The 27500-nt window shown below is 37.0% G+C and overlaps 3 protein-coding genes across 11 annotated transcripts in view; 1 reads left to right on the plus strand and 2 right to left on the minus strand.

Moving 5' to 3' along the window:
* LOC129716857 (BLOC-1-related complex subunit 5) overlaps positions 1-19572 on the minus strand; it is a 57297-nt gene extending 37725 nt beyond the window's left edge. Inside the window, exons 1-5 of one of the 8 annotated variants that reach the window (XM_055666721.1) lie at positions 19319-19572; positions 19001-19260; positions 16562-16707; positions 16204-16496; positions 10023-16140 (exon numbers count right to left, since the gene is read on the minus strand). In XM_055666721.1, the coding sequence (XP_055522696.1) occupies positions 15184-16140; positions 16204-16491 (1245 nt within the window). In that variant the 5' untranslated portion in view covers positions 16492-16496; positions 16562-16707; positions 19001-19260; positions 19319-19572 and the 3' untranslated portion in view covers positions 10023-15183. Of the gene's footprint in view, positions 377-3153; positions 5029-10022; positions 16141-16203; positions 16497-16561; positions 16708-19000; positions 19261-19318 lie in introns of those variants that run through there. The other 7 variants (XM_055666734.1, XM_055666715.1, XM_055666729.1 and 4 more) reach the window with 7 other exon arrangements.
* LOC129716845 (uncharacterized) lies at positions 233-25547 on the plus strand. Of its 2 annotated transcripts, XM_055666688.1 has the most exons (7): positions 233-715; positions 782-1162; positions 17849-18490; positions 18547-18810; positions 18861-18958; positions 19026-19148; positions 25109-25547. In XM_055666688.1, the coding sequence occupies exons 2-7, from the start codon at positions 895-897 to the stop codon at positions 25481-25483; spliced, it is 1770 nt and encodes a 589-aa protein (XP_055522663.1). In that variant the 5' UTR covers positions 233-715; positions 782-894; the 3' UTR covers positions 25484-25547. The 2 variants fall into 2 exon arrangements, with proteins under 2 accessions (XP_055522663.1, XP_055522668.1); XM_055666693.1 differs by lacking the exon at positions 233-715 and having other exon boundaries at positions 1002-1162; positions 17911-18490.
* Positions 25108-27183, minus strand: LOC129716892 (glycosaminoglycan xylosylkinase homolog). Its single transcript, XM_055666736.1, has 4 exons — positions 26679-27183; positions 26257-26614; positions 25790-26195; positions 25108-25734 (listed from the first exon to the last, which is right to left on the minus strand). Exons 1-4 carry the CDS (start codon positions 27081-27083, stop codon positions 25533-25535), a joined length of 1371 nt encoding a protein of 456 aa, XP_055522711.1. The 5' UTR covers positions 27084-27183; the 3' UTR covers positions 25108-25532.
* Positions 27184-27500: the final 317 nt, after the last annotated feature.

Genomic DNA, 27500 nt, shown 5'->3' on the forward strand with positions numbered 1-27500 from the left:
CTCCTATGGGTTTATCGGTGTACGATATGTATGGTAGATCGGAGTCCGAGCAGACACTCATCGGGGGTGACACCGGCCGAGAATCACAGATGTACGCGGAAGAAGGTGCTCCCGGGAAGCTAGGACCAGCTCCGTTGTCGTCGAAATTGAGGGCCGATATTTCCGTTGCAGCAATAGTGTTTCCGCGGTGCAGTTTTGCACCAGCGCCGGATCTGGTGGGCGTTGGGGTAGCGTTGGTTGATTGTGCCCTGAGACTACCACTCCGAAGGGCCGCTCCCTCCGCCTGTTGCTGCAGTTGAGATTGCTCGGAACCCATGATTTTCAACAAAAAAAAACTAAACTAAACTATGAGATCCGTATTGCTGCTATAGTCGATCTGGAATAATGCAAGCAGAAAAAGAAGCAACATATTTTAACGACAGTCACGAATTCCATGGCGGTGTTGTGCTTGAAAAATTATAAGATTGAACCACTCTGTTCCTCAGATGATCAGTGCATACCAACAACACATGTATAGAAAGCCTCTCTAACGAAAGTAATCGCTTTCAATAATTGAAACATCAAACGTTTGAAGTACAATTACTCAAATCGACCATAACCACCAAACAATCCACCTACGGAGTGCGGGCACTTGGGAAGGCCCTTGCAAAAACGGAACGCTGTTTTACACGTTACCAATTGCATTGCGCATGCGAACAGCATCAGCAGTAGCAAGGTGAGAGCGTGATTTTTCCCTCAGATATGGACAGATACATTTCGATACGGTTACGGCCTGCTTCAGCTTTTAATTGCCGGTAATCATCTCAGACGCCGCACAGTGAGGGAGCGTCAAATATTACCATCCGGACGGCCGTAATAACTTTCATCGCGGATGGTGCAAAAATTGTCATCCTGATGAGAAGCAAAAAAAAGTGGCTGGTGACATCCAGTCTGCCGTCGCAGGTTTCACCAAACGGATTGATAGTTGAAACACTCGAAAAAGATATGGATAAGAAACGATTGTTGGTGGTTTCCGTTCTGGCTACGTTTTACATGAAACCTAGCGGGGTGCTATCCGAAGGTAACGCTAATGAAACATCAAATGAGCTTAACAGCACATTTTTGGCTTCAAGTGAAATAGATGGTTCCGTAGAACTGGCAACGAATGAAGCTGCAAGCATCGGTAGGTTAAATTCCTCGATAAAATGTGTTAAAAGTAAACATAATACCATTTTGACTCAAACTTAGAACAGTCTCTAACTTCGAACACTTCGGAATAAAAATCACATTATTATAGCTAGAGTGATCAAAAGTATGATTATTATATACCATTTTGTTCCTTGGAATGTCCTTCACCCAGTGATGTATAGCTTTTTACTGTAGGACCACTTCCAGGGAACCAGCAGGCGTTGAAAAAAGTGACATTCAGTGTTAAGACGGTTTCCCTATCTATTTCTTCGTGATTACATTGAAGTGTTCGGAATTTGAATCAAACCCGAGGTCTGAATTCTCGTTAATTTAATATACAAAACATGTTTAAATCAATATAAATAGCACTTAATTGCGACATAAATCAAATAAGCAACATTGTAAACTTTTAAGATTCATTTTTCGTTGATTTTCTAGTGCAAGAAGTTACATCATAGCTTAAGTGTTCGAACTTTGATGCAATACGGTTTACAACGTTCGCTACTGGCGCTAGCGATTACGAATAAGTGAAATAATCGGAAATAATAATTAGGCCAATTAGTCTCTGTTTTCAAAAGTGGTGACAAAGATGTCGTAGACACCTCGTGGGAGTAACATAAGTTGCGAGGAAATAACAAAAGTTGCTATTGAGTTTACCATGAAATCAATTCACGACTGTTCGACTCACTTGAATCGCTAGCAAAAATATGAAATGTACCGCAGGGCAGTGTTTAGAATTCACGGTTAATATACTTCTGTAAGAATATTTAATCAGAGTCAGAGTCCATCCCGGAGAAGAGACTAGATTTTTACCCCGCGGGAATAACAAAGCAGTTTCAGTTAGAACAAGTTAGGCCGTTACAAATTTGATTTTAATTTTTTATTTCCCCCCCCCTTCAAAAATCTTGAATATTGGAAGGGGAAGAAAAAAAAGCTCAAACCGTTTTGTTCATTTCATTGGTTTTCCGACAGCATAAATGCTTAATTTAGCAACAAACAAGTCAGGTGACAGCGAGAGTGTCGTCGAAAGGCAAGCGAAATATATAATAAAAATAATAAAGTGTTATTTTTCAACATTTGAGTGCAAGTTACAAACGTCATAACTTGCACACAAACTTTGATCAAAGATATTTCTTTTTTTTTTCGTCTCGGTGTTATTTATTTTTTGCCACCCCCTTTGCTAACTTTGATAACCCTGGACAAAAAAAGAATTTGAAATTTGTATCAGCCTTATTTGAAAGTCTTAAAATTGTTCGCTAGAAAATGGTTATACATAGAGATTAGTTCGGAATAGCTGGAATATAGTCTAATAATATTACAGTTGGATGGAATCTCAGTAATATATGGGTCATTTTGTCTCAAGTGTGCAAAAAAAAAACCTGCCAACGAACTTTTCAGATTTGACTCAAAACATTTTTTCCGTTCCAATTTTTTTATCTTATATGACAAATGCCCCTTTTTAATTTTCGTTAAGTCATGATACCGTATTACTGTTGGAAAATGGCCGTCATGTTATAATCAATAGTATTAGTCCAGTCCGGTATAACACTTGGTATGAAGCGCACAACCATACTGGAAGTTGTTTTCCAGATTTCCGAGGGTTCTAATAGCCCTCTATCAAAGAGCTTATATCTTTTGCTGAATACTGCCGAACACCGGCATAACAGATGAGGCATTCCATCGAAAATAAAAAAAATAAAACAAATAATTTTTTAGGATGTCCTTTCCGATTTCACTGAAACTTTGCACAGTTGTTCCCAGTTGATAAAGAGGTCATTCTACACTATCAGTTTTTCATGTAGACTCACGACTGCTGTTTCAGAAGGGCCTATCCAAAAATGTGACTGATGAATGAAATATTTTGTATCAGAAAAACGACTTATTTGATTTAAATGGTGTCTTCAGCAAAGTTGTAGGTAATAAAATTGCGATTCTAAAAAATATATACTTATGGATTTCTTTCCATTAAGAACTTTTTAAAAAACATTAGTATTCACTAAACGATCTATTCACTACCAAATCTAAACTAGAACTGACTGTGACTTCTTCACCTAACCGTCTAACAACCTAACTACTAAGCTAGCTTGCTGAGGTCAGCTGGGAACCATCATCGGTGGCGGCGCGATGTCCCTCGTTCAATTGTCACGTTCCAGGATTCATATTCCAATTCATATTCCAATCGTCGTTGCTTTGTAGCTTGGTGCTGCATGGGAACGATGATGCCGAAGATTCAAAATTGATGAGCTGGCTGGTTGAATGTTTAACGCTGCGTGAGAACTGCAATGTGGAATGGCTGGCAAGTTGGCTCATCTGATGCTGGGTGATAACCACGATATGATAAAGAAATGGCTGGGAAGTTGGCTCGTCTGATGCTGGGTGATAACCACGATATGATAAGGGTAAGCTGGCAGGCTCGGACATAACTCCCCCCTTCTTAGCTTGAACCGTCCCGGTTCAACTCGATGTTGGTGTCCGTGGGTTTACTTGGTTTGATTACAATTTTCGTCCAAATTGTCCTTATTTCTTTGAACAGGTAACCAGTTATTATTAGAAGGATGATTACCGTGAAAGTTCCTCCGTATGAAACATGATGATTATTTGTTTCCAAAACTTCAATACGCTTTCTACTGTTGGTATGTAATTGTTGTAAGATTTGTGTGTCTGTTACTATAGTCTTCGATTTGTTGATTAATGTTGATTGCAATGGTAGCATTTCCAAAATGTTGCTATAGTCCAATTGGGTGTTTTCAAACGATTGATTCTCTATTTCGACAGAACAGTTTCTAAAAGTGATGAGAAATGATCCTGTAAGATTTTTAGGACCATAACCACAACTGTTTTTTAATTGCACAGCTTTAGCATTTCGAATCAGAATTTTTCCGTTTCCCATGGACTTAACTTCATGAATTCCATTGTATTTTTTAAATGGACAGCTACTGGGATTCCCTCTTAATAATCGATGTATGCACATATCATTAGAGACATTCTTCATTGCCTGTAACTTGCAAATGATATTTTGTTCGATGTTTACGCAAGTATCGTTCATGACAAATGTTACGTTCGTCCCTAAAACTGCGTGCGTGAAATCGATCGGTATTTTTTCTTCATTGATGGGAATATTCTCCACAATAATTTGCTGGTAGATTCCTTGTAAGAATTTTGGAATTTTTATGAGAAACACAATACATGAACCGTTGTAGAAAGCTGCTGGTTCTAAAAATTCGTAAACCTGTTCGTCACTGTTTACGGAAATTCCTGAATTTTCCAATTTGTCAATAATATAGTTGATTTCCGTTGCTTGAAGGATGCTCTTGGATAAAACCCCTACTTTTGTTAAATTGTTAATTCTGTCTTGAAACTGATTATTTATTTTAATTTGTTCATTGTTATTCATAATAAGATCCTTATTTGAATAATGTAGGTAACTAATCTTTTGATTTAAGGTAACTAGATCATCATTATCTAAATTTCCTGTAATGGTTTTAATTAACGTACCCAGAATATTAATAGCTCTCTTTGTTTTTCTTCTAGGACTAAGTTTTTGTAATGTCAAGCTTGTTTGTATAAATTTCATTTTTAGAATATCTTTAAAATCTTTCATGTTTACATTTGAATTTATTTGACTTATCATTATATCATACTGATTTAAAATTTCTTGAAAAGTATCTAACTTGAATGTATGAACTAACCAATCATATCCTTCTCTAATGAAAGTGTTACCTACTTTAAGAGCTACAATACCTGGGTTGTCATTCAAGTCCGTGATTTCTAGGTGTGCACCGTATGCTTGAAAGTAAAGGTGGGTTGATAGGATTGGGAAAATGGAGAATAAAAACAGGATCCACCGCATCGTATCCAGACCTAAAATAATAAAGAAATATTAATATAAATGAAGACAACATGAATGTGCTAGCAAAATACTCATAATTTAGTGTTTGAATCCAAAATAATTTGTTTTTTTTTAACTCATTTGTATCCAATGTTTTAGTATATTGCTTGCACTTGTAAAATAAGTTTATGTCGTATTCCGTTTCCTTTTTAGTTTAGACTTATGGATTTTTCTTTGATTTTCATCAAGTATGTTCACATCCATGTTTTCTGCAATTGTTATTTCCTTATATCGTTCCTGATGTTTAAAGTTATTTCGTTTTCTTTCATACATTGTTTCGCCAGGGTTTAGGCTTACATGATTTCCTCTGTTTCGATTCAGTTTATCAATTTCCGATCGTTTTCGTACCAATTCCTGGTCTTTAAATTTCTTAAATAATTTCTCTTTCAAACGAATACGCTCGTCGAGGTTATTCAGGAGAGTGTCACCGTTTCGAAAACCATAGAACAGTTCTTTTGGTGTAATATTAGTATGGGAATGTATTGAATCATTGTAAATTGCAGTTGCTAAATTTATTTCTGTAGATTCAGATAAGTCCTTAGTCGACTCTTTATTTGATAATATATTGTGCAACTCTCTAAGAGTGCGATGAATAATTTCCACGGTGCCGTTTGAAGATGACTGGCCTATGCTTGTAAAATGATATTCTATTTGATTATCCTCAAGAAACGCATAGATGCTGATGTAAAAGAGGCTTCTGAATCCATTACTATTAGGTTAGGTTTTCCTAGTAGAGAGATGAACTTTGCCAATGCTTGAAGAATATGTATTGTATTTCGTGTACGGATTGGAATTACTAATGCAAGTCTAGAAAATTTGTCACAGAAAGTAAGATAATTTTTACTTCTGATTATAAAAATGTCCATATGGACGATTTCCAATGGTTTAGCAGGTGTTTGAGTCAATTTGTATTTTAATTTATAAGGATGTCTTTCGTATTTGCTTCTTCGACATAATTTACAAACATTAATAAAACGACTTACCTTTGCCTTCATCTTTGGAAAATAGTATTGAGTTAAAATATGTTTAGTTGTTTCTACAATTCCTCTGTGGTTGTTATTATGTTGTGCCAGAATTATTTGATCTTGTTCAGTTTCGTCGAAGACATCGGTTAAAAATTTTTCAGTCCAAAATATTCGAAGAGTTTTAGCTCTCGCAAAATAGTTTTTATATATAATTTGTAGGCTATTCAGTATATTGGTGCTACAGTAAAGTCCATTAACACAAGTAGGACTTGCATAATTTTTCAAAATATTTATTAAAACTGCGGGGCTAAAGTTTGTTTTTTTAATCGTCATTCTCATATGATGTCTAAAAACAACAGAGGTTTCTGTACTTTCTTCAGAAGACTGTTCTAAAACAATTTGGTTCCTGAATTCATTTAATGGTTTCTCTGTGCTAGGGATGAAGTCTCCATCATCCGTATCAGCAGAGTGTTGTGTCATACTATCTTCGCTGGTTGCATGAATTTCGGCTGTTGTTAATTTTTCTGGCTCTATTCTTGATAGTGCATCCGCATTCCTATTTAGTGTGCCTTTTTTGTAAGTAACATCGAATTCATATTCTTCTAATTCCAATTTCATGTTTAATAGTTTACGGTTTAAATCTTTTTTCTGTCTGAGCCATACCAAAGCTTTATGGTCAGTTCTCAAAATTTGTACCATAAATGTATGGCCTAAAGTGTTTTACGGCCCATACAATAGCAGCAAGTTCCGTTTCGGTAGCAGACCAATTACATTCTGTGTCGTTCAGAGTTCGTGATGCATACGCTATTGGATGCTCTTTCGAATCTTCGAATCTCTGCGAAAGAACCGCACCGAGTGCAAAATCACTTGCGTCGGTTTCAAGAATGAATGGCTTATCAAAATCTGGATATCGTAAAAAAGAGGGTCAGATATCAACATTTGCTTACAGTCATTGAAACAATCTTTAAACTCATCATTATGAACAATTGTTGCTCCTTTTTTCAAGCATTTTGTCAAAAGTTTCGTAAGTTTGGCAAAATCCTTTATGAATTTCCTATAATAACCAAGAAGTCCAAGAAATCCCTTGATTTGCTTTGTTGTTTTTGGTAAAGGCCAGGTCAAAATTTTATCAATTTTATTTGGATTTGGTTTAATTCCATTTTCTGTAACAATGTGATCAAGAAATTCGCATTGTTTTTGTAAAAATTCACATTTGTCCAATTGAACCTTCAAGTTAGCTTCAATAAATCTTTTCAAAACTTTATTAAGGTTATCCAAGTGTTGTTGCAAGGAGTTTCCAAAAATAATAATGTCATCAAGATAGACAAGGCAGCACTTTCCGATTAAGTCTCCCAAAATACAGTTCATTGCGCGTTGAAATGTAGCTGGCGCGTTTTTTGACCCGAAGGGCATTCGAATGAATTCAAAATGACCCTTTTCGGTACTAAAAGCTGTCTTTGATCTATCCTTAGGGTCCACTTCTATTTGGTGGAACCCTGATTTAAGGTCCAGTGTGGTAAAGTACACACTCCTTCCTAACTTATCCAAAATTTCCTCCATATTAGGAATTGGGAATTTGTCGTCGATGGTCTTTTCGTTTAATTTACGATAGTCGACCACAATTCTCCATTTTTTCTTACCGCTGGCATCGTCCTTTTTTTGGAACTATCCAAATAGGCGATGTCCAAGGTGAAATTGAATTTTGAATGATTCCATCTGCAAGCATCTCGTTTATTTGTTTTTCTACCTCAGGTTTGTGAATGTGAGGGTACCGATATGTTTTTGTGTGAATAGGAACATCATCTACAGTTCGAATTCGGTGCTTTGTTGATGCTGTGCACGAAAGTTTTTCATCAGTTTTTTGAATAATGTGAATGTTTTTCTTTCAGATTTTAAGCAATGCAGGTTTTTCTTCGTAATTAAGATGCCCTATTCGAATCAATTTTTCCAATTCCTCATATTGTGATGAGTTTTCGTCTTGAAAATTGGATTGATTTGAATTTATTTCTCTTAGTTCATCTATGTTTTTTATTTTGATCGGCTCTACCCAATTAAATGCAATGTCTTTTCCACGGTTCGTCGCCAATGCTAAAATAAATCCATTTTTAGCGGAATAAACACCTGGAGGTATAGAAATATCCATAAGTTTTAGTGTTTTTGCCAGGAAAACATCGCCGTTTTGCTCACAGACTGGAATTTTTATTAATTTTGCAGAATTTTCATTTATCACTACGTCAGGAAGTCCCATTTTTCTAATTTCTAATTTGACTGATTTTTTTGGAAATTTTAGAACATTTTTCCCTATGTCTAATACAGCTTGCATTTGTGATAAGGTCTCGTAGCCTAATATGCCATCAAAAAAACTATGAAATTTGAATAAATAAAAAAGAACATCTTTTCGACTCTGGAACAAGATGAGACGAAATAAAATTTTTATTAGAACCACTATCAATCGGAATTTTTGCTTTAATGCCCGATGGAAACTTTATAATTGTGTACGGTAGTCCATTTTTTGAATTTATTCCAGAGTTTCTTTGAAACTCACAATTTGAAAATTTACTTCTTCGTTACCATCCGATTCATTTTCGCTAACGTCTGTGTTATTTTCAGTTTCGTTTTCCTCTTCTGCATCATGGTTGTTAATTCTCGACCTCAGTGTAGGGTCAATTTCCATTGGAGTTACTTTACGTCTGTCAGAGGGTGGTTTAGATTTTCCTGCATTAGGTGTCTGGTTTTCCGTTTTTGTGAATTGTTTATTAAATGTTTGTTTGTTTCTGTTCTGGTTTTGTTCGTAAGCCTGAGTATATTTTTTGGTATGCTCCGCGTTTTGAAATTTGCACAAAAATGCGTAAGCGCTTTCCAAGTCGTCTGGCTTAGAGGCTTGGGCATATCCAAAGTATTGTTTATTCAATCCATTTATGAATGCAGCTAAGCATTCCTGATCCAAAAAATCGTTGATCGCTTCCCAATGGTTATTATACAGTTGTCTCTGCTTAGCAAGCGATTTCATGTTCTGCGTTATTTCTTTCGTGCGTTTGTAATACGTGTGGAGAGATTTCTCCATTTTTAATGACCATAATTGTGTTTGGTAAGTGGACATGTCATTTCTGTCACCATAGATTGCGCGTAAAATTTCCGCGACTTCAGCAAATGTCGATGGGTTCCCATTGACACAAATAGTGTCACGGGCTTTGCCCTCGATTTTGTTTATGACAGTTTGTTCATAGATGTTGTAAACATCTACAGCTACTCTCTCTCTAAATAGATTAAGAGTTCGTTCGGCTGTGGATAGCCAAGCACTTAATTGCTTTTTATTCCCGTCATACGTCGGGATTGTTTTTATTGGGTCCGGTATTTTGAAAATATTGCGGTTGCCCGCGTGCTGCAGGTGCTGCAACAGCATTTACTGCTAGCTGATTCTGTTGTTGCTGTAACTGATCCGCTCGCAGTTGCGCATTTTCATGTTGGAGTGCATTAACGCGATGCTCCAATTGATTGAGCGCGTTGAACATGGCTTGAAGGTCGAATCCCTCAGCCATGGTTGTGTTTTTATTGTATTTTAATGCTTTTATAATTTAGGAAATGGCCTATACTTAGGCATATAATAAATTGAAAGTAAGATGAAATTAACTCACCGATTTGTGTTGTTCTCCCAATCTCAAATGGCTGAAGCCAACCGCTCAGAAGAAGTGTTGCTGGAATGGGACGTCACAAGTTGCCTACGTGTCGGGGGATGGATCCAAATTCTCGATGAATTTTTCGCCGGGCGTCCTAAGCTACAGGGTCGAGCACAATCGCACTTGCACTTTAACACAGAGATTGTTCAACAAAAAGCACTTGCACTTGGCGCTACGGGTTGAGTTCCAAATTACACTTGCCCTTATTGGTCAACTGTTATTAATGCACTAGCGTTTGTTCAAGCTTCACTTTTCTTTACGTAGAAAGGGCCGTCGACTGCGCCACTTATGGATTTCTTTCCATTAAGAACTTTTTAAAAAACATTAGTATTCACTAAACGATCTATTCACTACCAAATCTAAACTAGAACTGACTGTGACTTCTTCTCCTAACCGTCTAACAACCTAACTACTAAGCTAGCTTGCTGAGGTCAGCTGGGAACCATCATCGGTGGCGGCGCGATGTCCCTCGTTCAATTGTCACGTTCCAGGATTCATATTCCAATCGTCGTTGCTTTGTAGCTTGGTGCTGCATGGGAACGATGATGCCGAAGATTCAAAATTGATGAGCTGGCTGGTTGAATGTTTGACTGCCATGCTATCATACCTACCTATATTATTTCCCAGCCAAATAGCTGCTATAACTACACGCAAATGTTTAACTTATTATTCGAACTAAACTTCTATTTTTAACAACGGCTTTTACCCGTTAACATTCAAGTTCATTAAGTAGGCAATGTGTGCAGTAGGGAAAGCGAAAAATAAGCGAACTGGAAATATGATACAGATTTGGAAAAATACCCCGTATCCCGACGGGACTTGAACCCGCAATTTCCCAACTTGAACCCGCAAGTCCGCAATCCCGGAGACTGTACATATTTTTTAGTAAAATTATAGATTTGGCTCAAACTTCACAATGCAAAAATCTCAAATTCGATGCCGATTGGACCACCCCTCGCTCCATTGGTCCCTCCCTTTTTTTGAACAAAGTGCCATTTTTCGTCAAAAACTCTTTTTTAAACTACTGCCATAACAACATATTGTCTATAAATAAACTAATCTGAATTAAAAAAATAAAATTCTTTGAGCATCTTAAACTTTAAAATAAATTTTGCGTATTATGTTTGAATTGAAAAGAAAAGTCTTTTCTTTGCCATTCTTATAGCACTTTCATCCTTTCAAAGCTACCGGAAAGATTGTGTCGTATATTAATGTTATTAATTGAATTAATAGTTGACAAAAATTTAAATAAAATTGACGTTGAAAATTAACTTTAAAAATTTTTGAAATTACGTAAAATTGCTATGATTGCAGAAAAAAAAATAGTTTTTATTGAAAATAATTGAACTTGCAGATGAACAACTCTTAAATCAGCTTATCTATAACTTTACCGAAGAATGTGTACAATGTGTACAAGGCCAGAATTACAAGACTGGTCTCCGATATCTAAAAGCTAAGAACGGCCCGAGTCTGTTGAAAATTAAGCCAATTCAAAAGCCACATGAAAGTATTCCTCTATAAAGTCGCCTAAAATCAAATGATCTACAACTTTGTCGAAGATTTTTCCGCCAACAAAAATTTTAGTTTTTCCATTCCGCTGCACAGTGGTCCAATAAGGCAAAAAGTGGAACTTAATTCTATAGCGCCTTTTACCTTCATCCAAGCTTAAAAGTGTCTTCGGAACAATTGTTTGTATAAATGACCCGCATAATTGCAAATTGTCAAAAAGTATGAAAAGTTTATTATACTAAAAATAAAAAAAATAACTTTTTTGTGTTGAGAGATAGAAGAATAGTTTGTTCAGCAAAGTTGTAGAAGATTCAAAAATATGAAACTTTGTTGAACAAATGAAAATCCTATCTTCTTTTGGTACAAAGTTATAAAGTATATTACATGGAACTTACTTAAAAGTGAGTTTTTGTACTTAACTTTTGTTAGTTGCATTTTACACGAAAGTATTGTTCGGAGGAATTGTTAGGGCACATAAAACACACATTTTTGTGAAACACCATATATCTCCAGGACTTTTCGTTACAAAGTTGTTTCATATTTTAGCTTATTTTTTCAATAACTTCAAGAACGTATAAGTTGAAAAGGGGCAAGTGGAATTATGAAGTCAATACTTTTCCTTGAAGTTAAGCTAAAGTACTATAAACTCCTTTAGGTTCCATTTGTCCCAGTATTAGAGTACGGCATATGTTACAGTAGCTTTTCATATATGGTCGGCGTGCGACCAGACCGAACCAAGCACCAAAAACATTATTTCGAGTAAACGGCGAACAAAGTTTACTCACCCCGTATGCTTCATGCAAGCTGCTGCAGAGAAATTTTGTTATAATACCATTATAAACTGTTCAAATGATTTCGTTTCTTCATGAAATATAGATTATCAATTATAACATCCACTAGTGTTAAAAACTCAATTTTCAAAAAAAAAATGGCGCTTGGTTCGGTCTGGTTGCACGCCGACCATATCAAATATACTAACTTTTTAGTGTTAAGAGATAGAGGAATGGTTAATTCGGCAAAGTTTTAGAACGTGCAGAAATATGAATCTTTGCTGAACAAACAAAATTCCTATCTGCATTGGGTACAGAGTTACAGAGTATTTTCTGTAAAAGTTACTAAAAAGTTAATTTTTTGCACTTGACTTTTGTTAGCTACATATTACAAAAAAAATGTTGTTCTGGAGAAACATTTGGACATACAAAACACACGTTTTTGTTGAAGACCACACATCTCCAGGACTTTTTCTTACAAAGTTATTGCACATTTCAGCATATTTTTTCTATTCTTCTTAACACAAAAAAGTTATTTTTTTTATTTTCAGTATAATAAACTTTTCATACTTTTTGACAATTTGCGATTATGCGGGTCATTCATACAAACAATTGTTCCGAAGACACTTTAAAGCTAAGATGAAGGTAAAAGGCGCTATAGAATAAAGTTCCACTTTTTGCCTTAATGGACCACTGTGCGCTGGTTTTAAATGTAGACCTACTTATAAGAAGCAACCTTTCTATAGCGCAGTGGTGCTCAACTTTTTCTAGTTCATGCATCCTTTTTTTATAAGTCTAAGCCCTGGAGAATATTTCCTCACTTCTAGCCAAAATCAATATGGCTACCACCCACTTTGATCTTTGCAAAAGAAGGCCCTATTTTTTCTCTTTTCGTTGGCATGTTGGTTTGAGTAACTGCTTGAAGAAATTCAAGAGTTAGAGCAATTTTCGTGAGACAAGTTTTGACGAAAAACAAAGGGTCCAAATAAGTATTAATTTCCAGTTAACGAGAGGTTCATCAACTTGATCAACTTAACGCAGTTTCATTACTTATTTAACATTGGCATTCAATAACTTGACTCATTTTGAACCTTCATGTAACCAGTGGGCTGGTTTTAATAGGAATTGCTTCTTCAATACAACATTTAATTACAATCTTATCTAACTTTCTTCAAATATAATGTATCAGTTTATTTCTGAACATATTGAATTAGCCATAATTAAAGGTTTCAGACGGCATCAAAAAATGGAAAGAATCCCACGGAGCGAGAGGAAACCGGCTCCAAAATTGTAACTTTTGCATATTTAGGCCATCTCCCAATGATGTTACGCAAAATTTGGAAAAAAATGACTACCCCTTGTCACACCTCCCTCATCCCCTTCTATTCAATTATGTCACGTTTGCAGTAATGCGCTGTCATTCATAAACAAAAAAGCACGGTAAAATAAAAATAACGAACATTGTGCTTCTTAAACTTTAAAAAAGGAATTATGTCCTTTATTTTATATCAAGTAAATCTCACCCAAAATAACAGTGATCGTGCAAGTATGAATGAAGGATACAAGAATAATATCAAAATTTTAGTTGCTCCTAAGGGTACCTCTATTGTACAGTTATGTGGCTTTTTTAGTTGAAATGTGATGTCACACTCAAGCTAATATACAGGGCCTAAACAGCCGTTGGTTCCCATATGGTTCCTGTAAATCCGGATCTCTGGGACCATGTTCAAGATCGGGAATCTGGTCCGGAATGGAAATTTCGGACACAACTCATCAGATGAACTCAAAATAAACGAAAATCAATTCCTGAAGTGATATCATAAATTTTGATACCAATGTTGTTCGGCTTAACTGATAAATTGAGTTCGTCTCACCGGAAAATAAATCCTAAATAAAGATCTGAATTTATAAAAACCGGATATGATCACAGATAGTTAGGAACATTTCATAAGTTTTAGTAGGCTGTTAAACAAGATTTGCATAAAAATTTAATTGCATTGATGGTATTTTTATTTTAATACAAAACATCAGAAGGATCAGGAGGGATCTGAATGACAAAGTTAAAAAAGCAAAGACGCTCTGAACTCTGCCTATGAACTTATTTGCAGAATTTTGTTCCTCAATACAGCCTTTTGTTTCAACCTTTTAATGCCTTGTGTTTCAGTTATGAAATGAAGAATCGAAATTGGCCCATTTAAGCTATTAATTTCAAAACGCTCATAGTAAAATCTATGATCTAAAAATTCAAAAGGGATTTTTCATGCAATAAAATATTATTAAAAAAATCTGTCGTTATTCAGAAAAAAATATTTTTTTATTGCCGAAAATCGTTTTGTATTCTGTGGCTTCCCAGGTGGGCTAGATGCATGAAATTGTTCCATCAAACTAGCCGTAAACTGAAAAAATAATTGTAATACCAATCTACCTTGTCCTTCATTGTGAAAACTATTTTTCGTTATTACGCCATTTCCTTTCCTTCATAGCTCTCTAGTAATATCATTCAATACTATTAGGAACAAATCATTACTCTATCTCAATTTTCGGCATTTATCGGATCCAAAAAAAATCAAAGTTTCCTAATTGTTTTAGAAATTCCAAGTTTTTTCAGGTTTTTTTTTAGATACCCTGATAACTCCAGGTTTTTTGGGTACTTTCAGACGCTAGAAACCCTGTTAATCTTTAGGTTGAGTGATTGTTCTAAAAAATACCACAATTAATAAAAACTAAAATTGCTTTGCCTAATAAAAAATGCGTCAACATAGGAAAAATAATAAAATTTGTCAGGGTTGTATCGGATTAAATTTAAAAAAAAAAAAGATTGATAGAAATCAAATTTTTAATAAAATCAGGAATTAGGGTGGTCGAATAAAAATCTATGAGGGACGCTGAGAGTCACAAATATAAGAAAATAACGAAACATTTGGGTTGAGAGTTTAAAACAAGACATTTTCCGAACTAAAAAATGTTTTTTTTCCGCTGGGAGAGGGTTAAACTGTAAACAGAGGCCAATCTTTATAAAAGCAAAGACAAGTTTTCAAAGATCCACTGTCGGATTGTTTATTGTTCATGATTTTGTTTAATAACTAATATAAATCAAAGTCAAACGATAAACTTTTCCTTTTGGAATACTTTCAGCATTAGGCAGAATTATGTGATTCGCAAAGTTTACTCCCCGAGCTATTGTGCGACGGATGCATTTGAACTGATCAATCAAAGTCTTCTGCATCATCCTGGTTCTCCTCTTCCTCATCCATCCACGCTTCTTCAAACTTCACGAATGGTTCTTCACATGTCATCGATGACTCATCTTCTTCATCCTGCTTTTCCTGGTAACCATCCACGCTGCTTCGCACCGATTGATTTTGATTTTGTTTGCGTCTCTTTCTTGCCGACGAAGCTCTTACTCCTTTAATTTCTATGAATCGTTGCTTGGCATTTCGCAAACAACGTTTCAGAAAGTTTTGGCACTCGACCAGCGGATACGTTGGATCGGAAAACGTGACCACTTTATGAAACAGAGCAATAACTCTATCAAACTTGTAGAAGGGAATCTTGGGCATAGTAACTTCATCGCTGTTTTTCGGTCTGCTTGTTCCGGTCCACGAGCAGGTCAGTAGAAATTCTCTATCGAAGAAATAGTCGATGATCTGCAGGCAAACTGTTCCACCTTCACCAACGTATCGACTCTTACCGTGCATGGAGCCAAAATATTTGGTGACCACCTCAACGAACTGCTGATCTTTTGCTTGCTTTTCAAGAGATTGCAGTTCTTCGAAATTTTTTATTGGACTCAACGGGGCAGCTATTGTTTCGTTGCACAAAGTTTCGACTCGCTGGGAATTCTGCGACCCAAAGTTTTTCAAGTTGATTTGATTGGCAAGGACATCTAATTTAGCATTGACTTGGGAGAGAAGCGTGAATGTTCTTTTTTCAGCAAGCTTGTATTCTTCAAGTATTCTGGTGTTCTTATCAACTTTCTCGTGCAGTGACTGCAGTAGTTCACGTATATCCGGTGCTTTAGTAGGATCATCATTTGAACTCTGGAGCAAGCTTGTTGGTTCTTCAGATGATCGCACTGGCTGTAACTGTCGGTCTTTTCTCATCTTCTTCATTGTTCCATATTCTTCCGAAACCTTTTCCAGCCTTTCCAATTCCTGGAACGCCTTAAATTAGAACGTTTAAATTGTAGAAAGACCTAAAACTCCTTCGAATGGACACCTCTTTACCTCAGAATAATTTTCAAATTTGTTTCGCTTAATCGTGCACCGCAAGGGCCGCAGCATTTTTATGTCCGGATTGACGTTGGGATCTTTTTTGGATTTTTCCAGCAACCGATAGCCAGAAATACCTTTAGGCCAATAGCACAGATCATCGCCATCAATGCTACTGCTATCAGAATCGTCCGTTTCATAGGACTTCCATCCGTTTTTAATAATCCACAACGAAGGTAACACCGACAAAACAGTGTCTTTATGTTCTAACGTCTGAATAATACTATAGTTGTTCTCGGGCATTATTTCTGTAAGAAATTTATGGAGTTTTATATTATTGAAGTATAGTTGCAAAGAATTATGAACAACTCACCAATTCAGAATTGAAAACTACAAGACACGTATCAGAAACTACTTGAAAACAGATCGAGCAGGATTTACGTTTGAAAACTTGCCAAAACATCTAGCATTCGGACCGAGCGAGGCAATCATTAACATCCAAGATTGTATGACGAAGGTCTGGAAAAGTAATGCAGTTTTCACGTCATACTTTAAGAAGAAACCTAAATGAATGGGATAGGACTAGGACTGCTTCGTACATTTCCAGACCTGCTCTCACATAAGGTTAATCTTTTCCAGTCAATAGTTTATATTAACAATAGATAAAATAAGCACAGGTGCTAGGTAGTAAAATTTTAAATATTTAGAATAATGAAATTTTGAACAAATGTGATTTGCTTTCCAAAATCACACACTCAACATCAAGTTTTATTCTCAATATCCTGTAAACGATTATGTATCTGTATTTTTATTGTTAGTTTGGTAATAAGTTAAATCTATTAATAAAGATCACACGATTAAGGATGACACGCATGATAATTGATGATTATTTCTGCGGATGTCACCATTCATTCTGAAGGTTTCCATCTACAGAATTTCATACTTGAAGAATTTCATACCGGAAAACACGAGAACTAAAATAAACGGAAGCTAATAAAGCTGAAATGCATGAAACTGAGTATTTGTTGAGCTTTATTTGCCTGAATAACACGTAGCTTTGAATCAAATAACTTGTCTTAAAATATACTCTGCATGTAAGAAGATTGGTAGGTGTCAATGAAAGTTGAAATTGCAATAAATAATTAAAAGAACTTTCCGTGATTTAGCTCTTCTAGTAAACTCTAGATTAGCAGTCTAGAGGAATGCTCTATCTGATCGACAACATAATTCAAAGCATATAAATAGCCAACAAATAAATGCTAAATACTGCTTTTTTATCTGTTTTGCAATGGAATACAGCGAAACAAGTGCAGGAACGAACTAAATTGGACATAATGAATAATGATATGATTTTAGGTTTGGCAGAGTGTATATAAACCACTTCCGAGTAGAAATGACACTGGTTACATTAATTAAAAGTCTGAAATATCAATTAAACAACAACGTAGGTAGATGCATGATTTTGAACCTTATTAATTTATTGTTAGTGTTGAGTGTACATTTTAACGAAAACGATTTGTATTTTTTTAACTGGAATGAAAGCTAGACGTTTATTAGATGTAGATCTAGATAAAATATAATTAATGTTTTTAAACATATAGAATCGAATTCTTAAGCATTTCAATCTGATTCAACAATTAACAATCATTCATAATCTCAGACATTCCTCCAAACGTGCTCATTGTCGACAATGCTTCAGTTAATCAACTGCCAACTTCGCAGCACCAGCGCTTGCATGACTTACTTGGGAGGAGCCAACTTCAGTACATTGATTACAAGGTAGAATATGGATTACGTTACGATCCGAAAGTTATCGCTAACAAGCAGCAGCAGCAAGCCGAGCCTGTGCTTCCAGTAATAGGAAATGAAAGTAATGAGGAAGAAAGCCTGTCTACACCGTCGTCGGTCATCGTCACAAAAAATGAACCATCGCCAATCAGCAGCGGCACCATCGCTACACCTACGTCGATCATCGCAACCAACGCAACTGCCACCAGTAATGTTATGCGACCACCCACCCGAATCGAGAACGCACTTGCCCTAATCAGCGAAAGACTGCAGAAGCTTTTCGGGCATGGGCTCGCAGTTAACTCAACCGGATCACGAGTCATACAAAAGATCAAATCTCCGCTAACATTGTTCAGTGTGTTCGATGTGATTAGATTCGAAAACACACCTTGCGTGGCAAAACGTGATAACTTAACGAGGCTTTACGGTGTTTGCTATCACCAGGTGGAATGCCACCAACTAGGTGGTGTGCCACTCGATTTGTGCGCAGTTGGTTTTGGGGTCTGCTGTGTTTGTAAGTCTTCCAATATATAAATTTGGTCAAGATGTAATAAGAACTTTCACCGATAGTTAAACTAGGTTGTAACGAGCAGACTGCGCAGAATTTAAGCTACTTCCAAAGTCCAAACTATCCGCTGGCGGTCCGTAGCAGACTGACTTGCACCTTGTCAGTGGGACTCCGCTGGAACGTGCGCCAGGTTTTGTTGGAGTTTATATTTTTCGAAATGGCCCCGCCTATCGACGGTAACTGTTTGGAGGATAAATTTATCATTTCCATTCAGAACAGCTATCGGAAATATCCGATCATATGCGGTGTTAACAGTGGCCAGCATGGTAAGCGAAATTCATGCAAATAAATGTTTATTGTTTAATTTTTCCCTCAGTATTTCTTCATATTGACAGGCAGTATTCCCATTTTTTGTACCTGACTGCCGTATCTAATTCTGATCAACCGAAAGCATTTAGCATTCGAATAATTCAGGTGAGTGGACGTCGTTTTTTGTTATATGAAAATACGAATTACCTTTGTAAGCCATTTTCATTCACAGTTGGTAACCGATGAAGCTCCCGATGGATGTCTGCAGTTTTACGACAGCGTGAATGGATATATTAAATCGTTCAACTATGACGATCATTCTGTTATAGTAGAGCAGCGCAATCCGAGTTATTTGGTGAGTATCTTAGGTAACAAACAGAACCATAGGCCTTAGACCGACAATCGATATGTAATATAGTCATTTCTGTTATTTGTTCCTTATTGCACTGATTTGTGCATTTGATTTTCTAAATTTTAATTTGTTTGTTCTTAAATTTGATAACAATCTTCGAAAAAAAATCTTACCTTATTTACTATTGTTGATGTGATTTGAAACATACATTTTCACAGTTTATTTCTTGAACTAGACAATCATTATCATTGATACATCCTGTTCACTTTCTTTGAGAACGAAAATTCCGTATCTTATAATAATATAATACTAATTTTTTAATCAAATACCGAAGAACGCCTTCTTTCTTTTTTTTTTTTCTTTCTCGCTGTTTGGCGCAGACCGTTCAGTCCATAAAGAACGCCTTCATCCCTATACATAAATTAGTAATGCCAAAGTCGCCTTTAAAAACAAATCAAACGAACGCAGCCAAGCATTTCTGTACGTCATGCTGTGGGAAATGAACCTTCAAAGCTCGTTTGAATATTACGTAATGCAAAAAGCATCGTCGTTTTCCAGCAACATTGATAACTAGGTTGCTGCTAAAAATACCTTTGACTGATTTCGATTTATCACTTATGACGCTCTTATCACACAGGGAGCAAGTCTTACATCGAACTTAGTTAAAAATTAACAGTGCCTAATGTATTTTTTACGAACGATGTTGTACCGATACGCAAAGAGTGAGGTCAAAAATTCTAAACTAACCGTCAAATCGAAGCTCCAAGAGTGCAAAGCAAACAATCTCATGCGTGGTCCTTTTCGTACAGAATAAGTTTCGCAATTAGTATTTATTTTGTGAAACACGTGAATTGTGATTTTTAAGAGGAAATGTGTTCACCATGCTTGATATTACGTGTGGTGCATTTATAATTAAAAGTATTGTGAGTATGTGATGGAACAAGCTTCAAAATTCAGTAATATAGTTTTACAAAGTTTCGAATTTTTATTTCACTTTCCAGTGCGTACGTAGAGTCGCAGTAAAGTCATGTAAAATTAAATATGGTTGCCAGATTTGTTTAACATAGAAAATTAGCAGAGTTGCCATCCATGCTTTTTTTTGCGTATTTGCACGATTTGTATACAACACCGTAGCACAGACAAACAGACGTGCCTCTTCGAACAAAAAAAACTGAAAAATCTTCGTCCTTATTCGAAACGTTACACTCATGCGCCATGTGAGCGAGCTTATTGCCTACTAACTTATTTTCGTAAAACGGTTTTTGTCTTTGCTAATGGATGCGCACGCTTGCTTAAATCAACACAAGCGGCTTTATTGATGGTTTTTGTCTTTGATAATGAATGTGCACTAGCGGCATTATTGGCCACTAAGCAAAATTTCAAAATTATCGTTATTTTTCTGGTCGATGAAACCGTCATCGAGTGACACGTCAGTTTGTTTGTGACCGTAGTATTTATAAGCCATGCTTCATTGATTAAGATCAAAAACAGGATGGGGCTATAGTACCATATACTTCTTCTTGATGTTGCATTAACCCATGTTGCATCTCGTGCATCATATCTTTGAAAAAATCGTTACATTTTTCTACACGTGATGCTGAGCTCTATATTTGAGCCGTTGCGGAACAGAGTGATCTAAAGACCATTTTTCCAAAAATGAGTTTTTTACATAAACCGCATCTACTCAAGAAGCTAAAGTTAGGAGACTAGAAAAAGTTCGAAAAATCGAACTTAAAAGGTGATTTATACCATGTTGAAATTTCGTCCGAAACAGAATGGCCATTCTGTTTCGGAACAGAGTGGTCTATGTACATAAATCGAGGTAATACCATCATGTAACATGTGACATGTAACATATTACATATGATATGTAATTTGTCACTTGCCCTGTAACATGTGATTTGTAACATGTTACACGTAATGTAACATGTCAAATATCATGTAATACGTAACATGTTGTGTTACATGTAATGTTACACGTCACGTGTTACTTGTGACATGCCATGCACATCATATAACATATGACACTAGCCATTTTATACGACTTAACGTCATTTTTATTTATGTTTATGTACATAGACCACTCTGTTCCGAAACGATACGAGGATTTCAGTGAAATATATATGAAGTCAAAGTGGTCTATGTACATTGGCATGGTAAAATCACTTATTTCGCCAAAAAATAGTAATTTCATGGATTGTATAACAATTACTCGAAAACTATTCCCCAGAAAATAAAACGTCGAAGCTTTTTCCCCAGAAAACAAAATCCCAAAATGTACCAATCACCAGAAAACTGCTACCCAGAAAGTACTAATCCCCAGAAAGTTATTATCCGGAATGAATCAATGCCCAGAAAACTATTTCCCAGAAAATAACGTTTTCCAGAAAACTGTTATCCAAAAACGAAGAAATATGCATTTTTATTTTTTAACATGGAAAATCTGTTAAAACTGAGTTTATGTATATCTGAAATGTATAACGATTCTACCGCTTTCAAAGTTCCAGTTTGCCTATCAAACTGGAAAATCCACTATAACAGCGCTTCATACGCTGGTCATAAAAATTGAAAAGTCACTTTCAGCTAAAGAAATTGCTCTGTGCTCTTTCTTGGATATTGAAGGTGCTTTTGATAATGCGTCCTATTCTTCAATGTCTAGTGCAATGAAGAACAGAGGATTTCACACGAGCATTGTTAACTGGATTCATACCATGCTTGCAAAAAGAGAAATCACTTCTGAGTTGGGAGGCTCGTCTATCACGATAAGGGCAACGAAAGGATGTCCGCAAGGAGGTGTTCTTTCGCCACTTATGTGGTCATTGGTGGTGGACGATCTTCTCAAAAGCTTAGAAGCAAAAGGTTTCGAAGTTGTGGGCTTTGCAGATGACATAGTCATCTTGGTAAGAGGAAAGTTCGACAACATAGTTTCGGAAAGAATGCAGGAGGCTCTGGAGTATACCCAGTCTTGGTGTATAAAGGAGGGTCTCAGCATTAATCCGACAAAAGCTGTAATCGTACCTTTCACTAGAAAGAGGAAATTCAATCTAAAAACTCTCAAGCTTGGAGGAGTAGAAATTCCATTCAGTGAACAGGTTAAATACTTAGGAGTTATCCTTGATGCCAAGCTAAAGCTAAAGGGCGGTCAGTGCATTATGGTTGTACTCCAAAACCGTTGGGAGAAAGTGGGGCTTGAGACCGAAAATGGTGATGTGGATATTCACATCTATTATACGTCCAAAACTGACCTACGCTGCGTTAGTGTGGTGGCCAAAAACCAAAGAGTCCACCGCTAGAACAAAGCTAGATAAAGTTCAACGACTTGCGTGCATTGCTATAACAGGAGCAATGAAAAGCACCCCGTCTAAAGCTCTTGATGCAATTCTTCATCTGCTGCCGTTGTACGAATACGTGCAACTAGAAGCAGAAGAGTGCCTTGAAGCTAAAAAGAACAAAAACTATATTGTCAGGTGATCTTGTGGGTCACCTGACAATACTGGACTTTTTCAAAAGAGGGCCAGTGATGAGTATGAATGGAGACTGGATGGCACCTCAGGATAACCATGATATTCCCTACAAGGTATGCGAAACGTCGCGTGCAGACTGGGAAGTCGGAGTTCCTGATGTCCGTCCCGGTTCAACGATATTTTTCACAGATGGCTCAAAAATAGGTACCAAAACTGGTGCAGGAATCTTCGGCCCTGGAATTAATATTTCAGTGGCAATGGGACACTGGCCAACAGTGTTTCAAGCAGAGATTTTTGCAATCCTTGAATGTGCGAATGTATGTCTGACTAGGAAATACATACATGCAAATATTTGTATTTTCTCTGACAGTCAAGCAGCACTGAAAGCACTTGATGCTTATAAATGTACATCCAAGATTGTCTGGGAATGTATTCTCACATTGCGACAGCTATGTCAAACAAACTCAGTAAATTTGTATTGGGTTCCAGGACATTGTGGCATTGGTGGGAATGAAAAAGCAGACGAACTTGCAAAACAAGGATCTAACTCACAGTTTATCGGCCCAGAACCTTTCTGCGGTATATCAAACTGTGCAGTGAAAATGGAGCTTAAACGCTGGGAGGAACAAAAGGTGATAACCAATTGGTTTGATGTCAAAAAGTGTTCCCAATCTAAAAGATTTATCACACCAAACGAGAATCATTCGAAAAAGCTCCTAGAGCTCAACAAAAGAGCTCTTTGTACATACGTCGGCTTAGTAACGGGGCACTGTCCGAGTAGATATCATTTAAAGAACATTGGCCGGGTTCAGGATGATATCTGTCGCTTTTGTAATATGGAAAGCGAGACATCGGAACATCTGCTGTGCAGTTGTGGTGCATTATTTAAACGCAGATCAAGGTTTCTTGGCAGTGGCTGTTTACAGCCCAAAGAGATTTGGTCTTTGAATCCTGGGAAGGTGATTGGCTTCATAAACCATATTTCACCTGACTGGGAGCGTGTCGGTGCAGGTACCTGATCACTCAACAATAGTGGTCATTGTATTTTGCAAGGGGACACGTATTGCAATTGACTGGGATATATATTACAAAAGTTCACATCAATGGACAACGTAATTCTAATTCCCTAACAAAAAAAAAAAATAACTATTCTATCATTTGTACCAACTTATTGTCAACTAATACATTTGTTCTTTCATGGAGTAAATAAGTAAGCGCTTGACACCAGGCCATAGTCATGAAATCAGACAACTTTCAGTAATCGTTTTTGGCTGAATGAGCATCACAAGTCGACCACATAAACACAGTAGCGAATTGATTTCTGAGGCTCCTTGACCAAAAATCTAAAATACCCCTTCTTATCTTAATTCGGTTAATCTAGTTCACATGGGGGGCAGCCCCCCAGCAGAAATTACCTCTGTAGAGGTTCGTTCGTTTACCTGGGTTGATGCAACATCCACTAGTATATATTAAACAAGCGAAAGGGAACCCGGTTACAATTCCGGAGCCTGTTGAGTATACGTTTGCATTGGCGTGCACACCGGAAACGGTATCGCCTTTGTAATCATGGCAACATGAATCCTTTCCTTCGAGAAGCCAACAAGAGATATCGGAAGAGTTTTCTTTTCTGTTTAACAGTCATACTAGCCATGGAAGTCTTTCATAGAGAGATATGGTTGGACAAGCTAGTAGAGCATGGTATTAAATTAATGTGTCGATATTCTCTTCTTGGACCTTGAAAATCGAAGCTCTCTCTCAACAGCTTGTACCGAATCCGCAGCAGGTCTCCAAAGTTTAGAGTCTCTATTCGATAGATCGATGTAGGTAAGGGAAGTCGGCAAATTAGATCCGTAACTTCGGGATAAGGATTGGCTCTGAAGACTGGGATGACTCGGGCTACGGGGCTGCCGGGTCACGTGGCTGCCGGGTCACGGGTCTGCGGTCGTGCTCCCGCTTCGTGCGGGCTCTGGAGGGGTCTGGTACGCAAGTGTTAATTCAAATGACAAATAATTTAGAATGTTAACAATATAATAACTGAATACTAATTTTTTTTTCTGGTGACGGTGATGCTGGAGAATAGTTTTCTGGGCATTGGTGTATTCTGGGAAACGGTTTTCTGGTAACTAGTACTTTCAGGGGTTCAGATTTCTGGTAACTAGTATATTCTGGGATTTGGTACTCTGGAGAATGGTTCATTCTGGGGAAAATCCTTCGACACTTTATTTTCTGGGGAATGGTTTTCTAGGAAAAGTCGGACAACCATTTCATGTATTCACATGTTAAAACACTTCATAACCTTTATATTAGAACATTTTGTTTTAAAGAATCCGTTAAACTGAATTTTATTCAGAGAGTTTTCGAAATTTTCTTCTCCTGACAAATTCGCTCGATGGCACATAGACCACTCTGATCCGCAACGGCTCATTTCTTTTCTGTAAATTTAGTTCCTTTATCAATTATTTACTTGAATATGTTTTTTTTATCGTTACATCGTTACAGAATAGCCTAAACTATGCAATCTGCATCAAACGATCACCCAACTTCTGCAGCACAATGTTTGAGGCCGTGGCGGAAGATGGACAGGCTACCACGTTTCAAATGATCAACGTGGACGAAGAGGGCAGCAGCTTGACCAAACCGAACACAGCTGGCGTTGAAATATACAGCTGTCCGGATGATTTTATTACTATCAACTATATACGGCTGTGTGGAGACCGCTTGAACGCTGGTTCAAGCATTGCTAATTACACCCAAAACAGTCCGGTTACAGACGACAGTGGAGGACCGATTGTAGTTGCGGTTCGGACAAACAACGAACGGGTTGGACGTGGATTTAGAATTATGTATCGACAGATCGTTTGTAATCGACAATAATGTAAATTCAATAAAACACTAGAGAAAGTACTCAAATCAACAAGAAACACTATCTGAACACTTTGTTACCATATTTTTCCTTGCAAAGCTCAACGGTTGTATACACTAAAATTAAACGCCTTTCTATTCCTATATAGTGCTCTTTGGTCAGCAATGGATACAGTAGATCTATTTCGTTCAATTCGACTAGAGTTTCCGTAATAGCCCCGCCAGAGAAAATTTGCAATCGCTCCCAGGTGGTTTTACGTATCCTAGAACAAGTATCAGTTACTGTTTAGATCAAACTGTCGTTGGACGGAATCTTACATGCAACACTGGTACAAGGGCGCCAAAACGTCAAAATGGTCTTTGAACGCGTTTCCAAATCCTTTCCCGTTGTCCATCAGTAGCACTCGTTCGTCACGGGTCTCGTAATGATGTCGATCGCCGTTTTGAATAAGAAAGTCGAAAATGGCCACATCGATTAAATCTAGTAATCGCACTGTTGGTAGTTTTTCCTTAACTTTAGCACAGTAAGCATCCGTTTTCTCCCACTCAGCTGATACCCCGTTTTGATACGTTCTCTGCCAGGGTGAACGATACTTAGCAAACTTTCCCGGAATCAGAAGAAGGAGAGCACCCTCTAGAGTACCCGTTTTTGGGTCGTTACAAACAGCCTCACTCTTTTTACAGTAATAGCACTTGCCATAGACACATTGACGAGTGTCGATTTCTAGATAGAAAATGTAAGAGAATTGGTAATTACAATATCCTCTGGGCCAGCAAATACTTACTAATCATTGTCTCCTTGAGCTCTTGATCAGCTAATCGGTAAATTTCCAGCAGGGAAATCCGTCGGCCGACAACAATTGGAGTCCATCGGAGGTTCAGTATAGCCGCTAGATGAAAAGCAACAATTTCCGAGTTGTGACGATCCTTTCCGGAATAAACCAAGCCATCGATAGTAGTATTTCTGCTATACCAACTAGGTTTAAAAAGAACAGTTTGCTTTCCAGCTAAATCGAACAGCAGCTTCAACTGGGTTCCTCGAGGCGTGTTTCTGGCAGCTAAGATCTCGGCCTCCTGCAAAGCACGTATAACTTTGCCAATCTTTTCATCCTTTTGAGGATAAATCTCGTTTTCATGAGGCCACTAGAATACGAAACAAATTTTAAACCTGAAATGCTATATTATTCCGAAAAAGAATTGAACATACCGAACTAGCAATTTTCCATACGGTAGACAAGTTGAAGCTCGTAGAAGCACTGAAAGACCGAAGTAATCCGCGTTTAACCGGATAATAGCGAGGATTTTTGTTCTTGAAAGCGGTTTTCAATTTGGGAATCCTTGATTCAATCACTACTTTGAGTGCCTCTCCTCGACTTAACGCAGGATAAACATCATTTGTTGACTGTTGAAGCCCGAAGCGGAATTCACTTTTGTTTGCTGCAAGCATTTGCGGCTTGAAACGCTTTTCCTGCTGTTCTAGCAATGCATCCCGCATGGACGATGTTTCATCCGTTGCAAGCCAGTTGATGAAATATAAATTCGTACTGTAAATCACAACTAACAGAAACAGGAGACCGGTCACAACCAAGCACAGCAGTCGGCGTTTTGTCATCTGGATGAAAACGGCATCCGAATATCGAGTAATTTCGTTAATTTCCAGACAAATCTGTGTTCTGTTTGCGAATTGAAACTCAATAACAAAAATAAAAATAATAAATAAACTCATGAATGCACGCTTATTCGTGGAAAATAAGATTGACGAGTATAAAGTATCTTGTGCACGATAAAAGCAAACGAAGAGTTTTGTTTAAATAGTTACGCAGCCAAAAAGTAAGATTGAAGATATGAAATCTTCATCAGTTTTTGTATTGAAGAAATAGGTATGCAAAAGGACAATCAAGAATATTTTAACTTAGTCGGATACAACTCAAACCACAGTATTAATAAAATACACTACGTCGTTGTTGCTTAATAGAGGTAATACATAAATAAAAACCCGAGAAATTCAATCTTCATTAAAATTTGAACT

This window comes from Wyeomyia smithii, chromosome 1, assembly GCF_029784165.1.
Source record: "Wyeomyia smithii strain HCP4-BCI-WySm-NY-G18 chromosome 1, ASM2978416v1, whole genome shotgun sequence".
NCBI classification, from domain to species: Eukaryota; Metazoa; Arthropoda; class Insecta; order Diptera; family Culicidae; genus Wyeomyia; species Wyeomyia smithii.

What these genes read in the sequence shown, in the direction of transcription:
- LOC129716845 (XM_055666688.1), top strand. Translation starts at nt 895, where the DNA reads ATGAGAAGCAAAAAAAAGTGGCTGGTGACATCCAGTCTGCCGTCGCAG. An exon ending in GAATGAAGCTGCAAGCATCG is followed by an intron (nt 1,163 to 17,848) that starts GTAGGTTAAATT and finishes TCATAATCTCAG; the next exon opens with ACATTCCTCCAAACGTGCTC. An exon ending in AGCGCAATCCGAGTTATTTG is followed by an intron (nt 19,149 to 25,108) that starts GTGAGTATCTTA and finishes ACATCGTTACAG; the next exon opens with AATAGCCTAAACTATGCAAT.
- LOC129716892 (XM_055666736.1), bottom strand. Translation starts at nt 27,083, where the DNA reads ATGACAAAACGCCGACTGCTGTGCTTGGTTGTGACCGGTCTCCTGTTT. An exon ending in GCTCAAGGAGACAATGATTA is followed by an intron (nt 26,196 to 26,256) that starts GTAAGTATTTGC and finishes TTTTCTATCTAG; the next exon opens with AAATCGACACTCGTCAATGT. An exon ending in CCCTTGTACCAGTGTTGCAT is followed by an intron (nt 25,735 to 25,789) that starts GTAAGATTCCGT and finishes TACTTGTTCTAG; the next exon opens with GATACGTAAAACCACCTGGG.